This window comes from Molothrus ater, chromosome 7 (assembly GCF_012460135.2).
Source record: "Molothrus ater isolate BHLD 08-10-18 breed brown headed cowbird chromosome 7, BPBGC_Mater_1.1, whole genome shotgun sequence".
NCBI classification, from domain to species: domain Eukaryota; kingdom Metazoa; phylum Chordata; class Aves; order Passeriformes; family Icteridae; genus Molothrus; species Molothrus ater.
Genome location: NC_050484.2, coordinates 7,637,446 through 7,658,812, shown reverse-complemented (window position 1 = coordinate 7,658,812; position 21,367 = coordinate 7,637,446). Strand labels below are relative to the sequence as shown.

General features: G+C 40.8%; 1 protein-coding gene across 1 annotated transcript; it reads right to left on the bottom strand.

Annotated features, from left to right (window-relative positions):
• Positions 1–1,550: 1,550 nt before the first annotated feature.
• On the bottom strand, positions 1,551–18,321 carry WDR75 (WD repeat domain 75). The gene is given in 22 exon segments (XM_036386878.1): positions 1,551–1,793; positions 1,795–1,914; positions 3,792–3,883; positions 3,968–4,111; positions 5,168–5,227; positions 5,807–5,976; positions 6,548–6,643; positions 7,019–7,113; positions 8,514–8,697; positions 10,867–11,030; positions 11,824–11,996; positions 12,466–12,581; positions 12,671–12,730; positions 13,034–13,192; positions 13,970–14,058; positions 14,596–14,712; positions 15,255–15,325; positions 15,657–15,781; positions 16,518–16,611; positions 17,177–17,242; positions 17,944–18,073; positions 18,222–18,321. Coding segments are annotated over 22 exon segments (2,496 nt in total). The 5' UTR covers positions 18,308–18,321; the 3' UTR covers positions 1,551–1,708.
• Between the last annotated feature and the right edge of the window lie 3,046 nt (positions 18,322–21,367).

Genomic DNA, 21,367 nt, shown 5'->3' with positions numbered 1-21,367 from the left:
ATTGTATGAGGAGATGCAGAAGCCCCTTGATGCCATGGGAGTAAGTTAACCCTGGCTGCTTTAGTCTGAAACTGGATCAATTAACTATTTTTCACATTAATGTCTGACTAGAAGGAAATACAGAATGTGCAAGGGACTATCATCACTTAATTCAAGTTGCATAGCAGACATTCCAAAGCTCTTTACATAAATTGTTTTCTTCTAAAATATCTTCATATCCTCACATTCGTGTTTTGACATCTATGATAGTGAATTTACAGAATTAAAAGGTAATTTTCTGTAACAAGTTTTAAACTAGTTTTTGGCTTATTTTTCCTGAGGCCAGCACTCAGACCTAATGGTGGAATTGTTTGTAAGAGCTCTTTACAGTGCCCCTGTCTCTAGGGCAGTGTTTCCATCTCCCAGGGTTTAAGACTCCCCCCACAGCCTCAGTATGGCAGGCCCAACATCCAAAGTACCTCACTCCTAAATGTGCAGCTCACTGTTGTGCCACATTCTGGGTGCTGCTACAACATCCATTCCTCCCTGGCTGCAGCCTGGACCTGTTTAACCCTGTGGCAGCTGATGATGGACCTGCCAGCACACCAAGGGAGCAAAAACTGCCTTGGTGTTCAAATGGGAGAGGTAAACCTGCTAGAAAAATGATTCTGAGCTGCTTTCCTTGATGCCTAAGGATGAATTTCAGTATTTCTATACATGGGTGGAAGTGACAGATTTTGTCTATTGTAGGGTAATTCCCCCAAAAAAGTTAAAATTGTTGCCACTACCTGCCTTCCACTGTATCATGTTAACACAAGAGAGGAAGCAAAGGGTCCTCTACTTTGTTTGAAAGGTAGAGTAAGGAGAACTCAGGTTTCACTGAACATTGGATTGTTCTTGCTCCAGCATTTTTAATCTGAATAGTTTTAGCACCACAGCGATTGTATTTGCACTTGGGCCCTCAAATTCACCACTTCAAACCAATTCTACACTCTGTTATGAATAGTTAAGTGATATATTGGAATTGCAGCTGATGCATTAAAGGCCTGTTAAACTAGCTGTTGCATAAACTGATGCATCTCCTACATGATGCAGTTTTCTTGAGTTCTGGAAAGGTTTCGTAGTGCTCTGATACACTGTGCACCCTCCACCTGAGAATCTCCATACTCTGTGAACTCCACAAGCGTTAATAGCTATATTCTCTAACCAGGCATGTTAAACCACTTTTCATCTGTCTCAACAGCTGGAGAGGAAGTGGTGGGGAGGAGACTTGTTACTTACCTGCATACAGCACCAAGAACCAGCCTGACTTCCCCTGCCACACCTTGAGCTAAGCTCGGTCACCAACTGAAGGAAGGCATTTGCTGCTGCTGCTCTGGCAGCAGTAACCCAACCTCAGTGGGGAAAATTTTTAGCAGCTGAGCTGTCACTTTGTTAACTGATCACAAGCCAGATAATGAACTTAGTTTTGCTATTAGCCTTTTAAATACACTTGCAAGGGGGCGGGGAGCCCCCAAACCAGGTTAAGCATTTCCTAAGGTCACAGAATCAGTAATAAACTAGGAGCAGAATCCGCTTTTCAAAACTTTAATCACTCCCCCTTGTTCTGCATTCCTTTGGAAAGAGAAGCTGATAAAATTTTTGGCCAGAGGACATGAAAAAAAAATTTAAAAGTATATTTAATCCACAAAGCTTCAACTTGCAGTATAAAAAAACGTAAGATGTCTGTTCAGAAGGCTGATAACCAGCTGTAGTCCATTTTTCTTATTTTTCGTAGCTCCTTTTCCTGGGATTTAGACAGTTTACATGTCAGTCTCTCCTAATAATTCCATAGGGCTTGTATCTTCTTGTTCCATTGCTGTGACATCTTCCTCATCTGACTCATCCTCTGCTTTTTCACTTTCCATTTCTACTTCATCAGCAACTTCTTCAGCACTGTAAGATGGTTGAAAACAACCCAATTAATAGGTACTTTCACATACTACAGTAGTACAGGGGAGAAGTATCATGCAAACAACTAAGTAAACAAGATTTTATCTTTTTTGTTTTTTTTTCATTTTAGTCTACCTACTATACTTCTCTTGCCAGCTCAATTTCAAGCCATTTTTTAAATAGCTCTCCTCTAAGTAAACTTAAAATAGTTTTCTTTCTTGAAATATAGTAAGTGCAGAGCAGGCAGGTCAGCATTTATGACAAATGTTACAACATTGCAGTCCTACAAGATCAGAAATGTTGGATGTACTGGTAGATAAGACAGTGTTCAAGAAGGTCACTCTTCTCTTTCAAATCTGAAAAGGGTCACTTGGTCTTAAAAACTGCTGCAATACCTAGAGCGTTACTAGGAAAGAAACAATTTCCTTGGTTGTTCAGATTTTTTTCTCTAAACATAGAGAGATGTTTAAAGTGGCTGTTCCCTTTTGTGTTTAAGAGTTTTAAGCCTGTGCTGAAATAGAAAGCACAATTCCAACAAATTATATGGAACTGTTATAATTTAAAATGCATTAATCAATAGTATTAATTCAAGTGTCTGTTGTATAAATATTCCAGATCTATAAAGAGTGAACTGCATGGCAAAACAGTAGTGGTCTTCTAAAAATCATCTTCTAACACAAACTATTCATCACTCACAAAAAGTAAATGGAGAAGCACACAGTAATATCATATTGCCAAGAAAAGTAGAAGTATTTAATGCTAATAATATATCCACTGTATAATATATACACTGATAAATTGTAGTAAAACTTCAAGGGCCCAATGCTTGCAATTACATGTACCTTTAAATGCACAGCCACAGCAGTCACTGCTGCTCTGCAAGTGCAAATATTTACACAGGTCACTGAACTCCCACATTCTTCAGGACTGAAACTAGATTCGAGTTCCCATGTATTAGATTTCTGCCACTGTTCTGTGGCTGTTTTGTTGTGCTGTGCAGTCAGAGATCTTGCAGCAGTGGCAGCACAAGGTGGCAGAAGCCCAGGACACAGAACAGGCTGTAGGGCAGAAGCCAGGGCACACTCCGGGGCTGAGACTGTTCCTGGGTGAGCTCTGGCCCTGTGAACCACCCACTCACCCATCTGGCAAATCCACACCAACACCTGATTGCAAGGACAGGCTTTCATCCCTGGCCTGGCAGAGTTTAATGAAGCACTTTAAAGAACAGATGGCACAAAAATGCAATCACTGAACTGGCTTCAGTGTGAGTGACAAGATATTAATCCTAAAACAAGACCACTGTCATAATCACTGTGCCTGCATTCCTTTGATCCCAAAGGAGAAAGCTGCAATTTTAAGTACCTATCAAACTCCTCTATTAATTTGGCATTAATGCACTGTAAGCCAAACTTAGATGTGCTTATAGTATACCCTTTTATTTTGTAGCTTAATTAGAAATGACATTTGAGTTCTAAACCAATTCTCAAGATCAAGCTTCTAACTTACTGGTGTATCTAGAAACTGAAACCAAAAATTACGCAGCAAGTCACAGTAATTTCAAATGAAGTTGAGAATCTAATATTTAACCAAAAATAGCACTAAGAAGCCATTAAATCCCTGGAATAAAGTTAAATTCATAGAGAACATTTGAGTGTAAAAGGCAGTGTTTTGCATATAAGCACATTATGCAAAACCCAGCAAAAACAACAGCAACAAAAGAGCCAATACACTGAACAGCCAGACCATTACCGCACTGAAGTATTCTACTAAATTTCTGAATAGATAAAGAGTGTTGGAAAACTGCTTTTACACTTTGAACAAAGATTCACATAATTTAAAGTAACTTTGATAACTAAGGAGAGTTCTTGAACTTTTCTTACCTTTTGTTCTCTTTGGAGATGAGCAATGAGTTAATAAATATAGTGCAGAGGAAGGAAGCAGATGGCAAAACGTGTGCTGGAGTGTGCAAAAGCTGCAAAGATAAAACAAAAGCTTTATGAAAGGCTTTGTTTGTCATTATGTTGCTTGTAATTACTTTTACTGTAATTACTCCTACCTCTTTGACAGCAGGTGAAGCTTGTTCCTGCCTATTATGAACAACTGGTTTTCCAAGGTCTGTATCCTCCTGTGCTTGCTGACGTCTGTGCTTTCCCAGCAGCACACTAAATGGTGTCACAGGAAGACTTTCTTCTACTGCCAGCTTGAAAAAATGTAAGTAGAATTTTAGTGTCACAAATCTAAGTTCTATCTCCTTTTAAGTTACCAAAATTCAGAATAAACCCAGATGAGAAAAGCCTACACTCAAATTTAAGTCAACTGAGCTATGTGGCTCTTTGTACTCATTCTCTGTCAGGTGTCTGGAGAGAATCCTGCACAGAGGGTTACAAAACTCTCCAGAATATGGCCCCAAGAACACTGGATTTTAGTTTGTTGATCTACCTATTAACTTCCAAGTATGGAAGGTGGTGCATGTGCCAGAAAACCAAAGGATGGTTTTTTCTGATTCCACAGAACCAAAAGATCATTTATACTCCAGCATCGTCTGCAGAGAGTTTCAATTATGCAATGGGAAACAAAACGTGGTACCTTGACTATTGGCATTTTCCTGCATCAATATACACTAATCTGAACACCAAATTATTTCCCCACCCTCCAAAGAAACTGACTGCTTATGCCCACAGTCCCACAGCATTTTATATTAGAAAGATACTAACCTCTACTTTGATCTACTTTATCTGAACAACCAAATCAATCAAATGCTGCTGTTACAGTTTTAACTTCTTCAAAATGAATAAAAAAAAAAAAAATCCAACTTCCCAGACTACTTCTCCACAGAAATACATACTGGAATGCAGTTCTGGAACGCCTTCTCACAGGTAAGTCACAATTGACTGACAACTGTTCATCCCCATAGTTCAGACCACACTCAAGGTTCCAAGTGTTACAGAAACCAAGATAAGGAAAGAGCTTACTCAAACGTTTAGCTTCATTTGTGTAACCTGAAGATTTTAGAATTTTTTTCCCCCCAGGCAAAATGGAGAGTAGCTCACTGATACTTAAAAAAAATTGCAAACAGCAATTCTTGTCAAAAAATAAGCAAATCCAATTACTGCCCCTTCAGCTAAGTGCCTGTGACTCCAGGTAACGATCTGGTGAGCATTTTCATGACAAAAGGGAATTTCAATATGACAGTATAACCAGCATCAGAATTTTGAACTGCTCTGCCCATCTCAGTCAGAAATTCTATGAGAGGTACCTGTTTGCTTGATGGTGTGAGCCTTTCTTCCAGAGATTTTGTGCTAAGTGTCATTAGCTCCTAAAATACAGAAGGATGTAGCAGAGTTATCATATGTGAAACTGCTTTCTATATTTACATAGCTTGCCTACAGAAGCTTCCAACTGGCCCAAAAGTTTTATCAGTCAAGTGGAAGAGGAAAACCCATCTCTTCATCTTTATTTTGAAAAGAAACTGAAGAGAAGCAAGAATGGACCTAGAGGTTCTATAAGCTTTTTGGGAAAACAAACAAAAAACCCACACCTCCATCCAGAAATTACAGGGAAACTGAATATCACATGGAACCTGTGAATAATCAGCAATAATCCATACAGCTTCTAGGTGACTGTTCAAGTTAAACAGCATAGGCAATGTTCCCATGTTATCTAGTGTCTTGTATCAATGAAGCAGCATAAAACTATTCACAGGAATAGTAGAAAACCAGTAAATAATATAATAGGCTGTTTTGGCAGTTAAAAGCTTTCAACAAAGCACAGCTTACAATGAAATGAAATCAAAAAAGGAACTCCTATGCTCATAAGCAGAACTCTGAGTTCCTATAAATCCATTTTAAAGAAACAGTTTTTCCCCAGGAACCACCTACCAATTACTATTCCTTACTTGTGTATCTGTAAGAAAAAATAGCTGGGATTTTCTTAGCCAAAGGTATTTTTCTGAGCTTATCATTTCAGGTTCATCTCTTGGAACGAAGGCAGCAAGCAGGATCTTTTCTTTACAAAGATTTCTCTGGATGTAGACTGGCCATGGCTCACTTGGTTTAAACACAAACACTGCAAAACCAAAAATATCTTCTTCTTAAATCAGGAAATTCTTATGCTCCTGGCCAGCTGTCAAAGCCCTGCATATCACAGCCAGGAAGGCTGGACAGGATTGCCTCCAAGCACCACTTCACAGGAATTAACTGGCTGACTTTACTCAATAATAGAAGGGACTTTTCACAATACTCAGTCCAGAGAACACACTTGGAAATTAACATTTCTGTAGGAAGAGTTATTTAATTTAATGTCAGAGTATATTTAATTTAATGTCAGAGCTCTAAAATGTAGCTGGATAGTTCTGCATTTACAAGAGAGGGTCAAGAATATTTGAGACCCTCACCAGAAAGTGTGGTTAATCCTGAGATCTATCCTGTACCTGAAACTACCTGCTGCAAGAAAAGGTAACACACTTTATCTGAATGCTGATGTCAGATATGGCTCAGTTTCCACAGGTGCAAGCACACACTGAAGTCCCTCTCCAGCTTTTATGGTCTGAATTCTAAGAAAACCTTTTCTAGGAATTGTGCTTCCCCAGTTTTAAATTCTGCTGATTATGACTAGTGAAAGAAGGCTTTGTACTTACAGCTGGACTCTTTGGAGAGCCATGAGACTGCAGCAATGTGTTCAGAAAGAGGATCAGGTTGCAGAACCACGACGTTGAGGTGGGCACTCCACTCCACTGAAAAGCACAGCAAGAGGCAGAGGTGAAAAGGAGCCAAACAAAAGGTCAAACAAACAACACAGAAGGCCTTAGCTGCTGCAAGAGGCAGTTCCACCCATTCCCTGGTGAATAAAAACACACAAATGCTTCCAACTCCTACACAAGTGTAAGAAATACTACCTATTACTGGGTTATCATTCACCTAACCCAAGATTTATTCTGCACACACAAAGCACATGCACAGACAGTATCCTACCCTAAGTATGAAAATAATCCCATTTCCACAGGGCATTTTGTAGTGTGTTAAATCTGAAACTGAACTAGAATGATTTCAAGGTTTCACAATAATTTCAAGTAATAAATTACTCCAGCACACATTCAAGCTGATCTTACATGCACAAGTGAGCAGGTTCCAGCAGCACAGAAAGCCATAATCAGTGGCACCAATAAGGTACTTGGAACATGTTAGTCTCCCAAAGCAGATATTCCTACAGAAGTAAAAAGTCACAACAAATTAGTCACCTTCAGAGTTGATCTTTGTTTTTCTATGTAGCAATTACAACTCACAAAAACCACTTAGTTATGATTTAGTTTTGGTATTTAAATCCAAAGTTTGCTTTTTGCATTCACCTCTAGTGGCATGAAACTCCACACACAACTATCAGATAAGTCTGATAATTTAAAGAGTGCATAATTATGTAAGGATTACATTTTTCTACAGCATTCCAATATAAAGGAGGGATTTAAAACTCTAAAATACATTACAAACCCATACATAACTGTAAGTATTCACATTGGGATTGGAAAATAATTTAATATTTAAAGAAGCCCTACTATTGCTTAGGAACTAGAATGAGAGAGGTAGTTAAAAAAGGGCTGTTAGAACTCCAGTTGAAGAAAGCATGTGATTTGATTTCTCAGTCTCTTGTTTGAGAATAACAGAACAGCCTTAGGACTTCTAATGATAAAGGATTTTAAAAAAAGCTAATAAGGGACAGAATTTCTATATTAAAGCATAGCCCTTTGACATTATGCAAATAATACAGCAATTCATTATATTCCTAGAGTAATTTATTTCTTTTTAATATAACAAACAGTAAAGTTTGTAAGAGGAGGCAGCTGGCCTGGGAAAAGCTTGCCACTGCACCAAGCTGGTGGCTCACATGCCTCCCAGTTTTCCTCCACAGCTGTTTCAGAATAACATTTCTCAATTTCTAATCTTAGAGGACCAACATAAAACAGATTTCATCACACAAAAAAGGCGCTTACAAATATACACACAGCACATGGAAGGGAGAAACCTCTGTATGCTGCCATGATTCTTTGTGCCAAGAGTCTTTAAAATATTGTGACCATACAATGTGGATGTCTTTTATCATGACAGCATACAATGGAGCATTGCTGGGATAGTCTGCCAGGAAAAGATGGATTTTTGAACAGAGGTTACAGAAGATCAAGATATGTATTTCATAGTACAGGTAAGGTCATCATGCCTTTATGGTTTATTGATATAATTTCCATTTGCATGCATGCATACACAAATAAAGAACCAACTGTTTGCATTTACACTTCTCCAGGACTTTGATTCACCCCTGGATTAATGGGGGAAAAGAGAAGGGCTATCAACACACTACTTGTGTTCTCCATAATACAGATTTAAGGATGACAGGTACAAGAGACATAAGCAAGTAAGAAGGAACTGCAATGCTCAAAATAACCAACACCTAAAAGCCATTTTAGTATTTTCTATATATGAATTTAAGACTGATCAATTCAATGTTTATGTGTATATGTTACGAACATATACAAGGTCTTGGACTGCTATGAATTGATTCTTTCTTTTCTCAAGAGTTCAAATGAGACACAAAAGAGCAGATGAAAAATGTACCTTATATTTCCAGGGGGATGGCAAAATGTACATTTAAGATCCCAAGTTAGTGAATCCCATACAGTGACAGTTTCTTCAAAGCTAACAGCCAGCAAAGAGCCATCTTCTGAGAAGCAGCAGTTTGTAGCTTGGTAGTTGTGGTAGCTGCCTACAAAGTCACAGCTCCAGCTCACACTCTGGTGTGCTGCATTGAATGAACAAGCCAGTTAATTCAAATCCATACATGAAGAAAGAAGAATTCAATTATTACTGCAAAACAAGCTCAAGGCAAGGCAGTTTTCTTTACAATTTTTGAAGAGTAGAGAGAATCTGCCCTGGTATATGAGAAACAGCTGATAGGGTTTTCATTTGTCCTCAGTTTTGCATTTGAACAGAGAACCTTGAGACTGACATGGTACAATATTCATGTTTAGTTTGCCAACTCCATTAACTGTGCTCTCACAGAGGCAGAGGTTAGGTAAAATGATACCCAAGTAGATTCAACACTTACTGTTCTGGAAAAATTGTTCTGTCATAACTCTAGCAAGAACACAAGAGCATTACTCAAAATCTGAACACAGCTTGCCTTTGAGTCCAACAAAGCTCATGGTTCATTTACAGAGGATTTGAGGAACATCAAGTGACCCATCAGCATATTCCTTTTGTTGGTTCACCTGCCACTGCATTCTGTTTGGACACATTTCCCACTGTTGATAGTTACCAGAAAATAAACTGGAACAAAGTGATGTACTTACCATATTAACATACATTTCCTAGTGTAAAATAATTCCTACAGCATGCTTTTGAAATATTTGAGTAGGATGAGGAAAAAAAAAAAAGGAAAATCACCCTATGCTAAGCTACCCTTTATATAATGGCTACAAGTTGATGATTAAAAGACCTGCCTAAAAAAAAAAAGAAAAAAAGCCAGAAACGATTGAGTACTTCCAGCTGCATGGCACCACCTAGGGGCCCAGCAAGAGACCTGCTCTTTGCTGAACTAGTATTTTGAACTAGTACTTGCTGCACAGAAGCTGCAGCATGTCAAGCCCTTCTACCTAAGCATTCCTACTCTGCCCCACTGGGCAGATACACCACAGCAGCCACCACTAATTGGTGGCCACCACTTTCACATATGCCACGAAACAGAACCCTGTAGTCACTCAAATACAAACACCCTCGTGAGGCCAGGCAGCAGATACAAAACTATTTTGTGGAAGGAAAAAAAAAAAGTTTCATCCTCAACTGACACTATACTCAAGATCAAAGTATCTGCTCATTAAGTTACGATATGATTTAGCCTCAGAATAATTTATTAAAAAATGCAAAACCAAACACTCTTTCAGATACCACTGGGGAGATTACTACTAATACAGTAAATGACACGAGTTTTGTCTTTCTTCTCATGAGCAGCCACAGTTGAGGGATAAAGAGCTTGGAAAGAGAAAGTCTGGAAAAGTCTGCCAAATGGAAACCCTAGTAGCTCAAAAGTACTTTTGAACATGTTCTCACCTGCCCATGAAAAGACAAACAGATTACTAAACTGCAAGCAGTTCAGCAACACCACTATCACAGCTACTTAGGAACATGAAATGACAAGACAGCCAAGTGGCAGGAAAGTGCCACCTCACTTAAGTGTGCCTGACATTGTAATAACATTTAAGTAAAAGGACATTAATATGTTGGAAATCTTGTGTATTTCATGTCCTAAGGCATACAGAACAATCAATAAACATACACAGGTGGTGTGTTTGAAAGAAGTGAACATCAGCATGTCTTCCAAGAGGTTAAATTTGGTGATTAAAAGTATCTCAGAAATACCTAAATACCCATTCTATGATGTTCAAGTACCTAATGGAAAGGAAGGGTGCTCAAAAAATGAACTCTGAAGTGGTGGATATGTCAAATTGCAGAAGTGCTATTATTTTACTCTAATTCAGCTCAAACACAGTAACACATTTCTGTACCCTGCTCCTTTGAGCAGGAGTCTCAAATGAAAAGCCAACGCAGAGGACTGACAAAAATCCATTTTCTCAGCATGGAAAAATCACTACCACACACAGTTCTTTAACAAATGAACACAGGCTGCCACTCCCTTCTGCAGCAGCTTGCCAAGGTCTTTGGTTATATCAGGAACTTCCAGACCAAACTAATACTGTGGAACTATGGCAGAACTCCATCACAGGATGCTCAGGAGAACACAATACTTCATGCAGCAGCAGAAGCAGATGAATGCAGGGGACTAGGCAAATGAAAGTAGGGTCTTGATTTCTACAGCATGACTTCAAATGGCATTGTAGGCCCTTTCCAAATCAGGTTATTCTTACAGCTCTATGTTACAAGATGAAGTAAGTTATTTTTTGGCCATGCTTACCTTCTGGATCAGAGTCTCCTACCATCACCCAGACTTTAAACACACAGTCTCTGCCAGTTGTTACCAGTATGAGGGAGTCATCTCCCAGTTCATCCATGTCACGAAAGCACATGTCTGTGATGTGGTTGTCATGGGGTGTGTTTATTCTGGTGTTCAGTGCAAAGCTATAGGAAAAGAAAGCAAAAGCTTGCCATTCTATTTCATTTGGAACCTGGGGAAGAATTCAGTTCAAGCTGATTCTGGAATGGGCAGGGAGAAGAGCAATCAAAGGAATTTCTAATAAAGACAGCTAAACGGTATTGCATTAACAGATCAGGTTTCCCTAGTGGCTTCCATACAGTAGCCCAGCACCAAAAATTATCAGTAGACAAGCATCTCCCAAACACTCAGCCTGAACCCTGGGCAGTCTTTCCAGTACTTAGAAAATCAGTCACGTGGTTGATCTGTGTAGTAGCTTTCTTTGGCCTTGTTTCTTTAAGAAAAGAATTTGTAGTCAAAATGTAATTTTTTTAATAGGAAAATTAAGGAAAGGCTATTAACCAGGAAAGGAAAATTAAGAAAGGCTATTAATGCATATGTTAGCTAAAGACAAAGACCAACAATACAATTATAATCTCTGAACCTTCTGGAGAAGGACTCTTTAATTAATGATTTAATTTCCCACAGAGGCGGGAAAACTATATGAGCTACAGAACCATTCTGTCAGGTCCATAATTCTTCATACCATGAAAATATGTGAATTTAAGTCCCGTGGTTACAACAGTCTTTAATTACTGTAAATAAAATAGATCCAGAGCAATTATTTCCTGTGTGTATTCAGTGCAACTCTGTGCTCTGCTGTAGATGCTGTAGTGTGCATGGTAACTTCCCAGATCTGGGAAAACTCTGCCTTTGCAAGGCAGTATGTGTGTAGGGATTTGTGTGACTGACAGCTGGAAGGCCAGCTGTTACCATTACCTCTGTGTTTCTTCACTGTAGAACCACAGCTTCAGCTGTAGCTCGGGGTCAGCCACTTCCTCACTCTCCTCCACCGTGGCCAGCCAAGTGCCCCGCGCGCTGAACGCCACCTTCACCAGGTCCGACTGCTTCAGGCCCGCCTGGTGGATGTACTGCCGCTGCACGATGTCCAGCTGCAAAGCAAGGCCACAGGGGATTGAAATGCAGGTGCAGCTGGAAGAGATACCACTCATGAAACCACAGAGGAAGGAGGTTCTGAAGGCTCCAGTTAGACCTGACTGGGCCGTGGCATGAAGAAGTATGCCAGGGTGTGGGGAAAGCACAATTAGAGCATGTGCATTCCACAGTGATGCAAAGTGTAGGAAAGAATGAAAAATAATTTGAGGGTGTTTTACCTACAATTTTTTGACATTTAATAGGATAGCACATTGTTTTAGAGTACTTTTTTCAGTATCAATATTTAGATTTGCTTAGCACATGAATAGAGATAAACCCAAGAACATGTCAGCCTAGAATCCAGCCTTGTGGGATAGCTGCAAGGTTTTTTTCCCCATTTTCCATATTAAGTCTTCAAATAAATCCTGATGCACAAGTTACTTGACTGAATAAGGTAAAGTTTTGGGACAAGCCCATCCAACTTACACTGAACAACTGTTGGTCACTTTGGAGGGAATAGAACTGCAAGTGGCCTGGCTCTCCATTCAGGACCAAAGCTTTGGTTCTGGGATCAACCACTAGGCCAGTCTTGACATCCCTACCTGGAAACAAAATTCAGGTGACAAATGACCAAAGCTGTCAAGTGACACATTCCACCCTCTAAGTGGAAGACAAATTTTACTGCACTTACTTTTGATTAGCCCTTGAATACTTCTGGAAAACCTTAGGTTGCTGTTGATTATTGTTATTCCTGAAAGAGAAAGCAGACCAAGTCTCACAAAAGGCACACATCTCATGGTGGGAAAGAATGTAACCATCTGTACTGTAGATGTATCTTTTCCCAGTTTATGACACCAAGGTGGAAAGCCAAGTTACAGCAGTCACCAAGCAAATTCACAGAACTCATCAAAGAGCAAAAGAACAAGAATCTGTTTTTGCAGATCACTAATGAAATTTTATGCAGATCTTAGTTAATTCATCCAAAATCATCAAAATAAAGCTCATACAGATTTGCATTTCTACTGAAGTGATACTAGGATGTGTTTTGGCTTACTGTTGTCTGTGTGCAGGGTGCAGCAGAGAACGCCATCAGAGGACATGGAGATGCACTCGATGGGAGACCCCAAACGAGGCAGGAAATCCTTCTGGCATGAAGATTCATTGTGCCACTGGACTAGAACAGATTCAACTCCACCACTCAGCAACCTGGTTCCTTTTCCAGCAACAAAATACAGTTAAAAGGTTTTGCTTAAAAAGAAATTAAATCAGCAGCCTGTGTCTTTACAATGACAGATGGACATGAGTTTCTCAAAACTTTTTAAACTGAGAATGAGAAGACATGTTTTTCATTATCTCCTGGTAAATTGCTAGAGAAACTTGGATTAAGTAACAGGAACTTGTGTCTACAGTGAAATTTCAGCAATGCTTTGGGAGTAGTAGATCCCATCACTTTCTGAATTGTGTTAGGATATGGCTAAATTGTTCTCCTTCTGTGAAAAGTACTCTGCAGTAAGAAATACCTTAAGAAGAATAGTTCAGATGACACAAATCAAACAGAAGTGTATTATTTCTGACAGCGGGTTTGAGCTCAGACAAGACTGACTTGTTTTATTTGGATGCAAGAACTCATCAGTACTATTAATAAAACAGAAGGGGAGGAAGAATGGAGGTGAGGGAGAAGAGGTGAGAGAAGGGGTTAGATTTCCTCTTCTACAATAAGAGGAAGATATTTGACATTATAAAGCCAATCAAAATGCATATAAAAAATAACTCCTTTAGTTTTTATTTCAGATCCTTCCTGGATACACTTAAAATTCTAGAAATTAGCTTGTTAGTAAGTGGACAGACTTGGAGCTTCTACAGATTCTTCCTTGTCTGCTGCAACACTTAAAATTTGAGAAGGTTTTGTTTGTTTGATGGAGATTTTTGGGGTTTTTTGGTAGAGTTTTTTTTATTGCTTTGTTCTGGTTTTTATTTTTCTTTTACTCACCCTCCAAAGAATAAGCCAGATCCATGACAATATCATGATGCCAGTGCAGTGCAGAATATGTGTATGCTTTCTTGTGGTGGAAATTCCTCCTGTGTGGAGAGGAGCAAAACAAATCTTTACTCACAACATCAATGACAGAGTAAACCAAAGGAGATATTGAACTGAACCGATTATATCATCCTGTCTTCTAACTTCTAGACTGGTTTATCCTATGCTCAATGATGCAGGAGGAGAGAAGGAACCACACTACAGGTTTTCAGAGGCCTCCTGGTCCACACCTCACATCTTAGATGTACAGAGCAACTGAGCCCTGGAAGCAACTTAACCATGTAGTGTTTCTCATCATGTATTCCACTGATGTGCTCTCCTTAGATGTGCCCATAAAGAGTTATTTCAGCTGTTCTTACATTACCTTTTACACATAAGTTTAGATTTAATGGAGCATAACTTAACATAGGCATTTTTTCCACTTGACATATAGACTGTCAGCACTGCAGGTTCATTGCTTATTCTGACTTCTGAAAATGGCAATGCTAAGGACAAATTAGACTGCTTTGCTAAGGTTTGACTTAATTCCTACAGTCAGAGGAGTTCATGGGATGCACAGTTAACCAAACTGCACCTACCAGAGGCGAATCTTTCCATCAGCATGGCCAGTTGCAATGCAATCCTCCTTAGGATGGCACACGACACAACTGAAGCGATTGTCTCCTCCTTTTGTCTTCGCTGTACTTAATGAAAACCTTCAAAAGTTAAGAAAGGAACTTTAATTGTAAGAGTTAGGTTGTTTTTCCTAAAACAAATCTTCAAAAGGATCAGCTAGTGCACATAAAAAAATTCTGATTAGAAAAATTAAACATTTTCAAGTTGTTATGGTTACATGCACTCTCAAAAAATAGTGACAGCCTTATTTTCCTCTTGATTTCCTTAATTCTTCACCTTCAATCAAGGTGAAAGAGTTTTTGCTTCTGTCTTTCTCTCCCTCTCCTTTTCTCCTGCTTCCCTCCTGCTGCCTGGGCCCTGTCCAAACTATGTCACTTGTTTCAGGTCAGCATCAACCTAAGTACTTAACTGAAAAAAATACATTCCTGAGCTGCAAAGGTAAGGTACCACTGCCACTGGTCTGCTCACTGTTGACTTCTACAGGAAGTTTCTCATACAGTGACTACATCCCCTCCAGCATAAAACCAAATATGAGACCATGTGTGCAACACATCATGAGTTAAAAACCATTTAGGATATATCAGACTGAATCAATACCTGATATTTTGGTTCTTATTCTTACCTGTTCAACAATTTCTGTTTAAAAAAATAAACTTGGAGATTCACATCCTTCACTGATACCACATATGAATCCTGTGAAAATAAAGCCATTTAGGACATATAGATTATGTTTTCACACAAGAAAAATATAAAGTACATTTCACTACAAAATACTTTACTCTGGAGACAACATATAAGCTGACATTGAGTAAATATTTTCCCATTTTAAGTGTCAAAGTTTCCTTTTTTTTTTTTTGTAATATTAAAAAAACTATAGTTCTTATACTGATTAATTTACTTTCAGTTTTGTTTCAGTACTGCTGTGCTTGTATAAAGGTATAAACAGCATAGAGTTCATCTGAGAGGGAAAAAACCTCCAACCAACCAACACCCAGAGAAGAAAAAAACCCAGAGGTGAACATACTTCTCTTCCAAATGCAATTTGCTTTGGTGATGCACCCACACCATCCAGAACCACTGAGAGTTCCTTGCCTTCCAGATCTTGGCCTGCTCCTTTTGTCAGCTTAACTGAGACCAGCTGGAATGTATCTGACCAAAGAAAAAAATCTGCCTGAAACCAACAGTAGTACCGAAGAATGAGGACCAGACAGTGACAGTGTGTCAGTGCAAGTGTAAGCAGAAGAATCCAAGGGAAGCTGCAGAGTATTTGCTCTTACTCTGAAGTAGCAATATATTACAGTACACAGTAAGGCCAAGCTGTATGTGTTGCAGACAAAATCCCATTAAAAAATACCTAGGCATGCTGTGAATAGGACAAGTCTGTTTATGGTATTACTGCCTAAGGTGGGAGAATAATCTCCAGAACTCATACCCAACTTCAGTAGTATAACCTGAACCTTGGTGAGCACTGCTCAAAGATGAACTGCATCTATGAGACCACATCCATGCAGTACATGCTTCAAAAGCAAAGACAAGCAGTCTTCTAGACAAATATTGGAATGACAGATGTCACAGAATGAGAACGAAGAGGTACAAAGTGCAGTACTAGACATCTGTCACATGATTTAAAAAATATTTCACAATGAATATATTAAAGCCCATTCTTGCAGCACACTGCTCGCTGCTGGAACAGTAGCACAGACACAGAATGACTGAGATGACATGGATGATGATGTATTTATTGCAGACAAAATCTCATTAAAAAATACCTAGGCATGCTGTGAATAGGACAAGTCTGTTTATGGTATTACTGCCTAAGGTGGGAGAATAATCTCACAGACTGAGAATGACTGAGATGACATGGATGATGCTGCCTGTACTGTACCTCGTTCACCCATCTTTGGAATGACAACAAACACCGAGTCCTCAGCACTAGCAAGTGCGTACAGTGCCAGAAGTTTGGATCCTACAGTGAAAGTCTGAAGGAAAGAAAAAAGAGAAGGAAATCAACAATTACTAGATTTGTGTGTATGTCTTTAAAATAAGGAAATCAGGTCTTAAAGAAATGTTCATGTATTAATCAAAACTGTTGATTCTAAAACAAATACACCTTAATTCTATTAAGGACTGATAAAAACAGTACTAATGAAATATGAGACATCAGATTTACTGAAAAACCTCAGAATATCTTATCCCTAACACAAAGCAGAAGGCACAGCCAGAGATGGGTATTTGGCAGAAAATATGAGCAAGAGTAAGCAGGCCACATTTTCAAGCCATTGGACCAATTTCTATGGGTGTATCCCGAACTGCAGAACAATTCCCAGAGCTACCCTGGACTCAAAACTGCAGCAGGTAGCAAAGTCAGTATGTCAGTACATCTCCCATCTTCTTCCCCAAAGGATCTGCATCATTATTGTCATCACACGTTCTTTTACTGCCATAATTGGATGGGTTTTAGTTTGTGTTCACAGTAGAACAACCCATCTCAGACTGATTCGTGTCCATTTTTGACATGCTCTTAACACAAATAACTCAACATACTTTAATGGGAATGCCGTCCATGAAGTCCCACAGCTTAATGGTGCCATCGAGAGAGGAAGAATAGAGCTGAAGGAAAAAAAACAAATAAGTAATAGCAATATATAAAAACCTGATTCTACATAAAATCACAACCACATAACAGAATAATAAAAAATACAGCACAGAGACCAGCTCTGTGCTGACTTCAAATAAAGTGCAAACCCAACACCATTACTCTAGTTCAAAATGTACATTGTCACAAAGAGTGAATGCACAGATACCCACCATGTGAACATCTAATTTTACAAAGCTAATATGCAAATCAGTCCCTCTTGGTAAATAAGTCTGGTTTATATCCAGACACCAAAAAAGCCCAAGCAAACTAGGAGAGGGGAAGGCAGGCTGGGGGCAGAGGGAGCCATTGGGCAAGTTAAAGGGATTTAGTCACATCTGCATCACTACCAGCAGATACAGAACGGTCAACACCAACCACAGTATTTCTGATCTGCTCACATGCTTCTTTTACTCTTTCATTCAGTTTTAACCGGAAATTTTGCTGTGTTTCCGTTTTGTTGTCATTCCATTCAAGCAGTGTAATCCACACGACATTTCACGTTTGTGTTGTAAGAAACTGACATAGCTCTACTCTTCTTGTCAAATTTCAGCGCAACATCAGCTCCACGATGCCCTATCCACTCCCAGCCTCTTCCCAAACCCCAGCCAGCCCCGGCACAGCCCCCGCGGTGGCACACAAGGGTCTGGGGAAGCCCGGACCTCCCCCCGCAAACCTGCATGTGGTTGTGTGGGTTGAGCTGGATGCCGGTCACCAGGTCGGCATGGCCGCACAGCAGCCCCAGGGTCTCCTCGGTGTTCACGCTGTGCACCTTCACGAAGTCCCCCGAGGCGTACAGCAGGTACCTGCGGGGGGGAAACGCCGTTACCCCGGCCCAAGAGGCCCGGGCGCCCCGCGGCAGCCGCAGGCCGCGGGGACACCGGCGGGCAGAGCCCCGCCCGGAGCTCAGGAGCCCCCTCGATCGCGGCAGCCCCGGCCCCCCGTGCCACTTGCTTGGAGTCGGCGGAGAACACGGCCCTGGCGCCGCGCTGGCCGCCGCCACCGCAGCGCACCACGCGGAGCGCGCCCGGCGACACCATCTTGTCCCGCCGCCACCCGCGTGCCGGCCCCGCCCCGCGCCGCGCCGATTGGCCCCGCCGCCGCCGCGTGCTGCGGGCGGGCTGCGCGCGCGCCCCCTCACGGACACACCGGGGCGGCGCAGGAGGGGAACGGCCCCGAAACGGCCTCATCCATCACACGGAGCGTGGCCCCCAGCATCCAGACTTTCCCTCAACACCTCCAGGAGCTGCCACCTCCCCGGGCAGCTCCTTCCAAACACTTTCTGTAAAGAAATTCTTCTCAATGTCCCATCCAAACCTCCGCTGGCACAACTTGAGCCTGTATCCTCCCGCCGGTTACCGGGCAGCAGAGCCCGCCCCTCACCTGGCCACAGCCGCCCACCAGGTGATTTGTACGGGGCGTTCCTCCCTCTATTAGTGCTCCTGCCGACCACCCCTCGAAGCTCCGGTGAGTGAAAGGAGCTGTGGAGCTTGCGGGCATGCTGCCCGTGCCCACTACCAGGGTTTTCATCCAAAACTTCCCCCGGCTGCTCTCCGCGGCCATTCCCAGGATGAAAGGCGGTGGGGGCGCTGGGCAGGGCTGTGCCGGCCCGTGAGGGGCTGTGCCCCGAGCACTCCGGTCCCTCCTGGCCTCAGCGCCTGGCACGGGCTGCCAGGGCACTGCAAGGGACAGTCCTCTGCCTGGGTCTGGAATTGCGCCTGTCTGAGGAGAAAAATGCGCTAACTCCCTTGTTTAAGTGAGCAGAAAGTCTAAGCAGGGGAAACCGATGGGTAAGCTTTGCTAAAACCCCTCCTTTGTTCGCCGACTTGGACGAGCTGTGGGTTTGCTGAGTTACTGAGCACATCGTGTTCTCGTATCTGGAGGAAAACCGCTGTCAGGAGCAATGCGAATGTCTGGAGTACAGCGTGATTTATGGTGTCTGCGCCCTTCACTGCTGCTCCGGAATGGCAATTGCAGTTCTTGCACAGCTGTGAAGTTTTGGCGGCTGTTTAGGCGATTGAAGGTATCTCTGGTATGCCTGTAATTGGTTTTTAAACAGTCGCCCTTCACAGACAATAACAGGGACAGGTTATGAGCGGGTAGTTGTGAGCATCCCGCTGTCCCCCTTTTCTTCCCTGCTGGCTGAATCCTTTTTCGCAGGTTAAGTGAGGATTGTGCAGGGGCAGGAGCACACACCGTGCAGTGTTGCGGTCATAGGGAGCTGGGGATGGATGTGAGAGGGCACAGTGCACCCAGAAACCTGGCTGCCATTCTCAGATGCTTTGACAATTAAATAGTGCACTCTCTCCGGAGCTGAGAGCAGAATTTACAAGTGCTGCCTAAATTGCAGTTGGGTGCAACAGCTGTGTTGTGCTCTCATTCTGGTGAATATTTTACAACCAAAGGCAAATGCAAGCTAGTGCTCCTCCTGTATGGGACAGTACATTGTGTCCAGGTCCTTAGCCACAGACTCTGAGTAAAGCCAGAGGGGGAAAAAACCGAGGTCTCCAGGAAAAGCCAGTCCCTCTAATCCACATTATTATGTGAATGGGACTCTTTTGTCCGGTCTACACTAAATGTAGTCAAGTTTTGTTAAAAGACAGGAACTTGACATACTTATCCTTCTCCTTGATAAGGGAGAATTACAAATACCTTGTGCATCGTAATGCATATGTTTTTGTGATGTGCGTTTATTTTTATAATTTTAGGAAATCTGCCCTAAGCTTTGAGGCTGATAAACCATGTAGAGATCAGGACTACCCCCAAACATGTATCCTAGGGCAGGAGCACAGAGTGATAAACCATTAACTCCCAGCATCAGTGCAGAGCACTGTTTCCCCACAGGACAGGCACTGCTTTCAGCACTGGCTTTCTCTGCTTCCAGCAGCATAATTAATTCAGTTTTCCTTCCCTCACTTCAGCAGAAAACCCAGTAATGCAACTACAATTAATGTGATTTCAGTATCAATTTCACTAGTTGTAGATGCCCTGTGTAATTGTTCCAAGTAATGCAGCCCAAAGTTTTTAGTAGACCTATTCTAAATATGGAGCGTTTCTGTGAATTAAATTGGGTCACTCTGGTAGAGTTTAAAAGACTTTTGTATTCAAAGTTAAAATGGTTGCCATAAATTTATTAGAAAAAAAATGAATAATAATTGTAAATAATAATATATAATATAGAATTACTAATAAATAGTAAACACGCACACACAGAGTGTGTTTTTTTAAAAAAACTTTTTTTTAGATGCACTCAGCCATTTAGTTAATTGTCACAACCTATATTTTAAGCATGGTTTGATGCACAGGTGTATAAAGAACCAAAATTTAGGTGTACCAGTTTTTGGAAGTTGAGGTAGTAGGAGATACTGAAAGAATCTGATTTGTGGTGTTCAATGGAGAAAGGAGCAAAACTAATCTAACCTGTTGTTTGGTTTTATTTGTTTGAAGTGTTGGCCTTGTATGCTTTTTCGAATGTTTTTTTGTTTAAATTTACATCTTCAGTATACAAAATTCATAGGTTTGTCTGTCTGCAGAAAGTTGCTTTTGTCTTTCCCAAAGTAGTGACTTGATTCAGTAAGGATTCTAGTGTATTCAGTTGATGCTTAATTCCTTTAGGAGGAATTAATCAATAGAATGATTGAATGGTAGAATCAATTGAATGATAGAAATCAATTCTATTTACTATAGAATGTAATTGTAAATACTACAAGGTGTATTTTTGCAAATTTTTGAACAAACGTGTTGCAATGAATTGAGCAAATAGTTCGTAATTCATAACAAATAGTATTGGCCAAAGATTTATTTGCATTTAGAATTCACTGTGTGATTGTGTAAGTACAGATAAACTAGTTGGAAAGAATGCAGCTGTAGTTCTGTGACATCTAATTTAAATGTTGTAAATAAAAATAGAATAACTTTAAATATGTTACCAACTTAGATGGAAATCCTTCCAGGCCAAGAGGTGAGTTCTTTCTAAACAAGGGTTACTAGTTAGGTTTATGTACTCTGCCTAGTCTGTGAGTTTCTAAACTGTCCCATCACTTGTGAAATCCCATGTAAATAATACAGTGTAAGAGTGATTAAGGGAAAAAACCATTGTT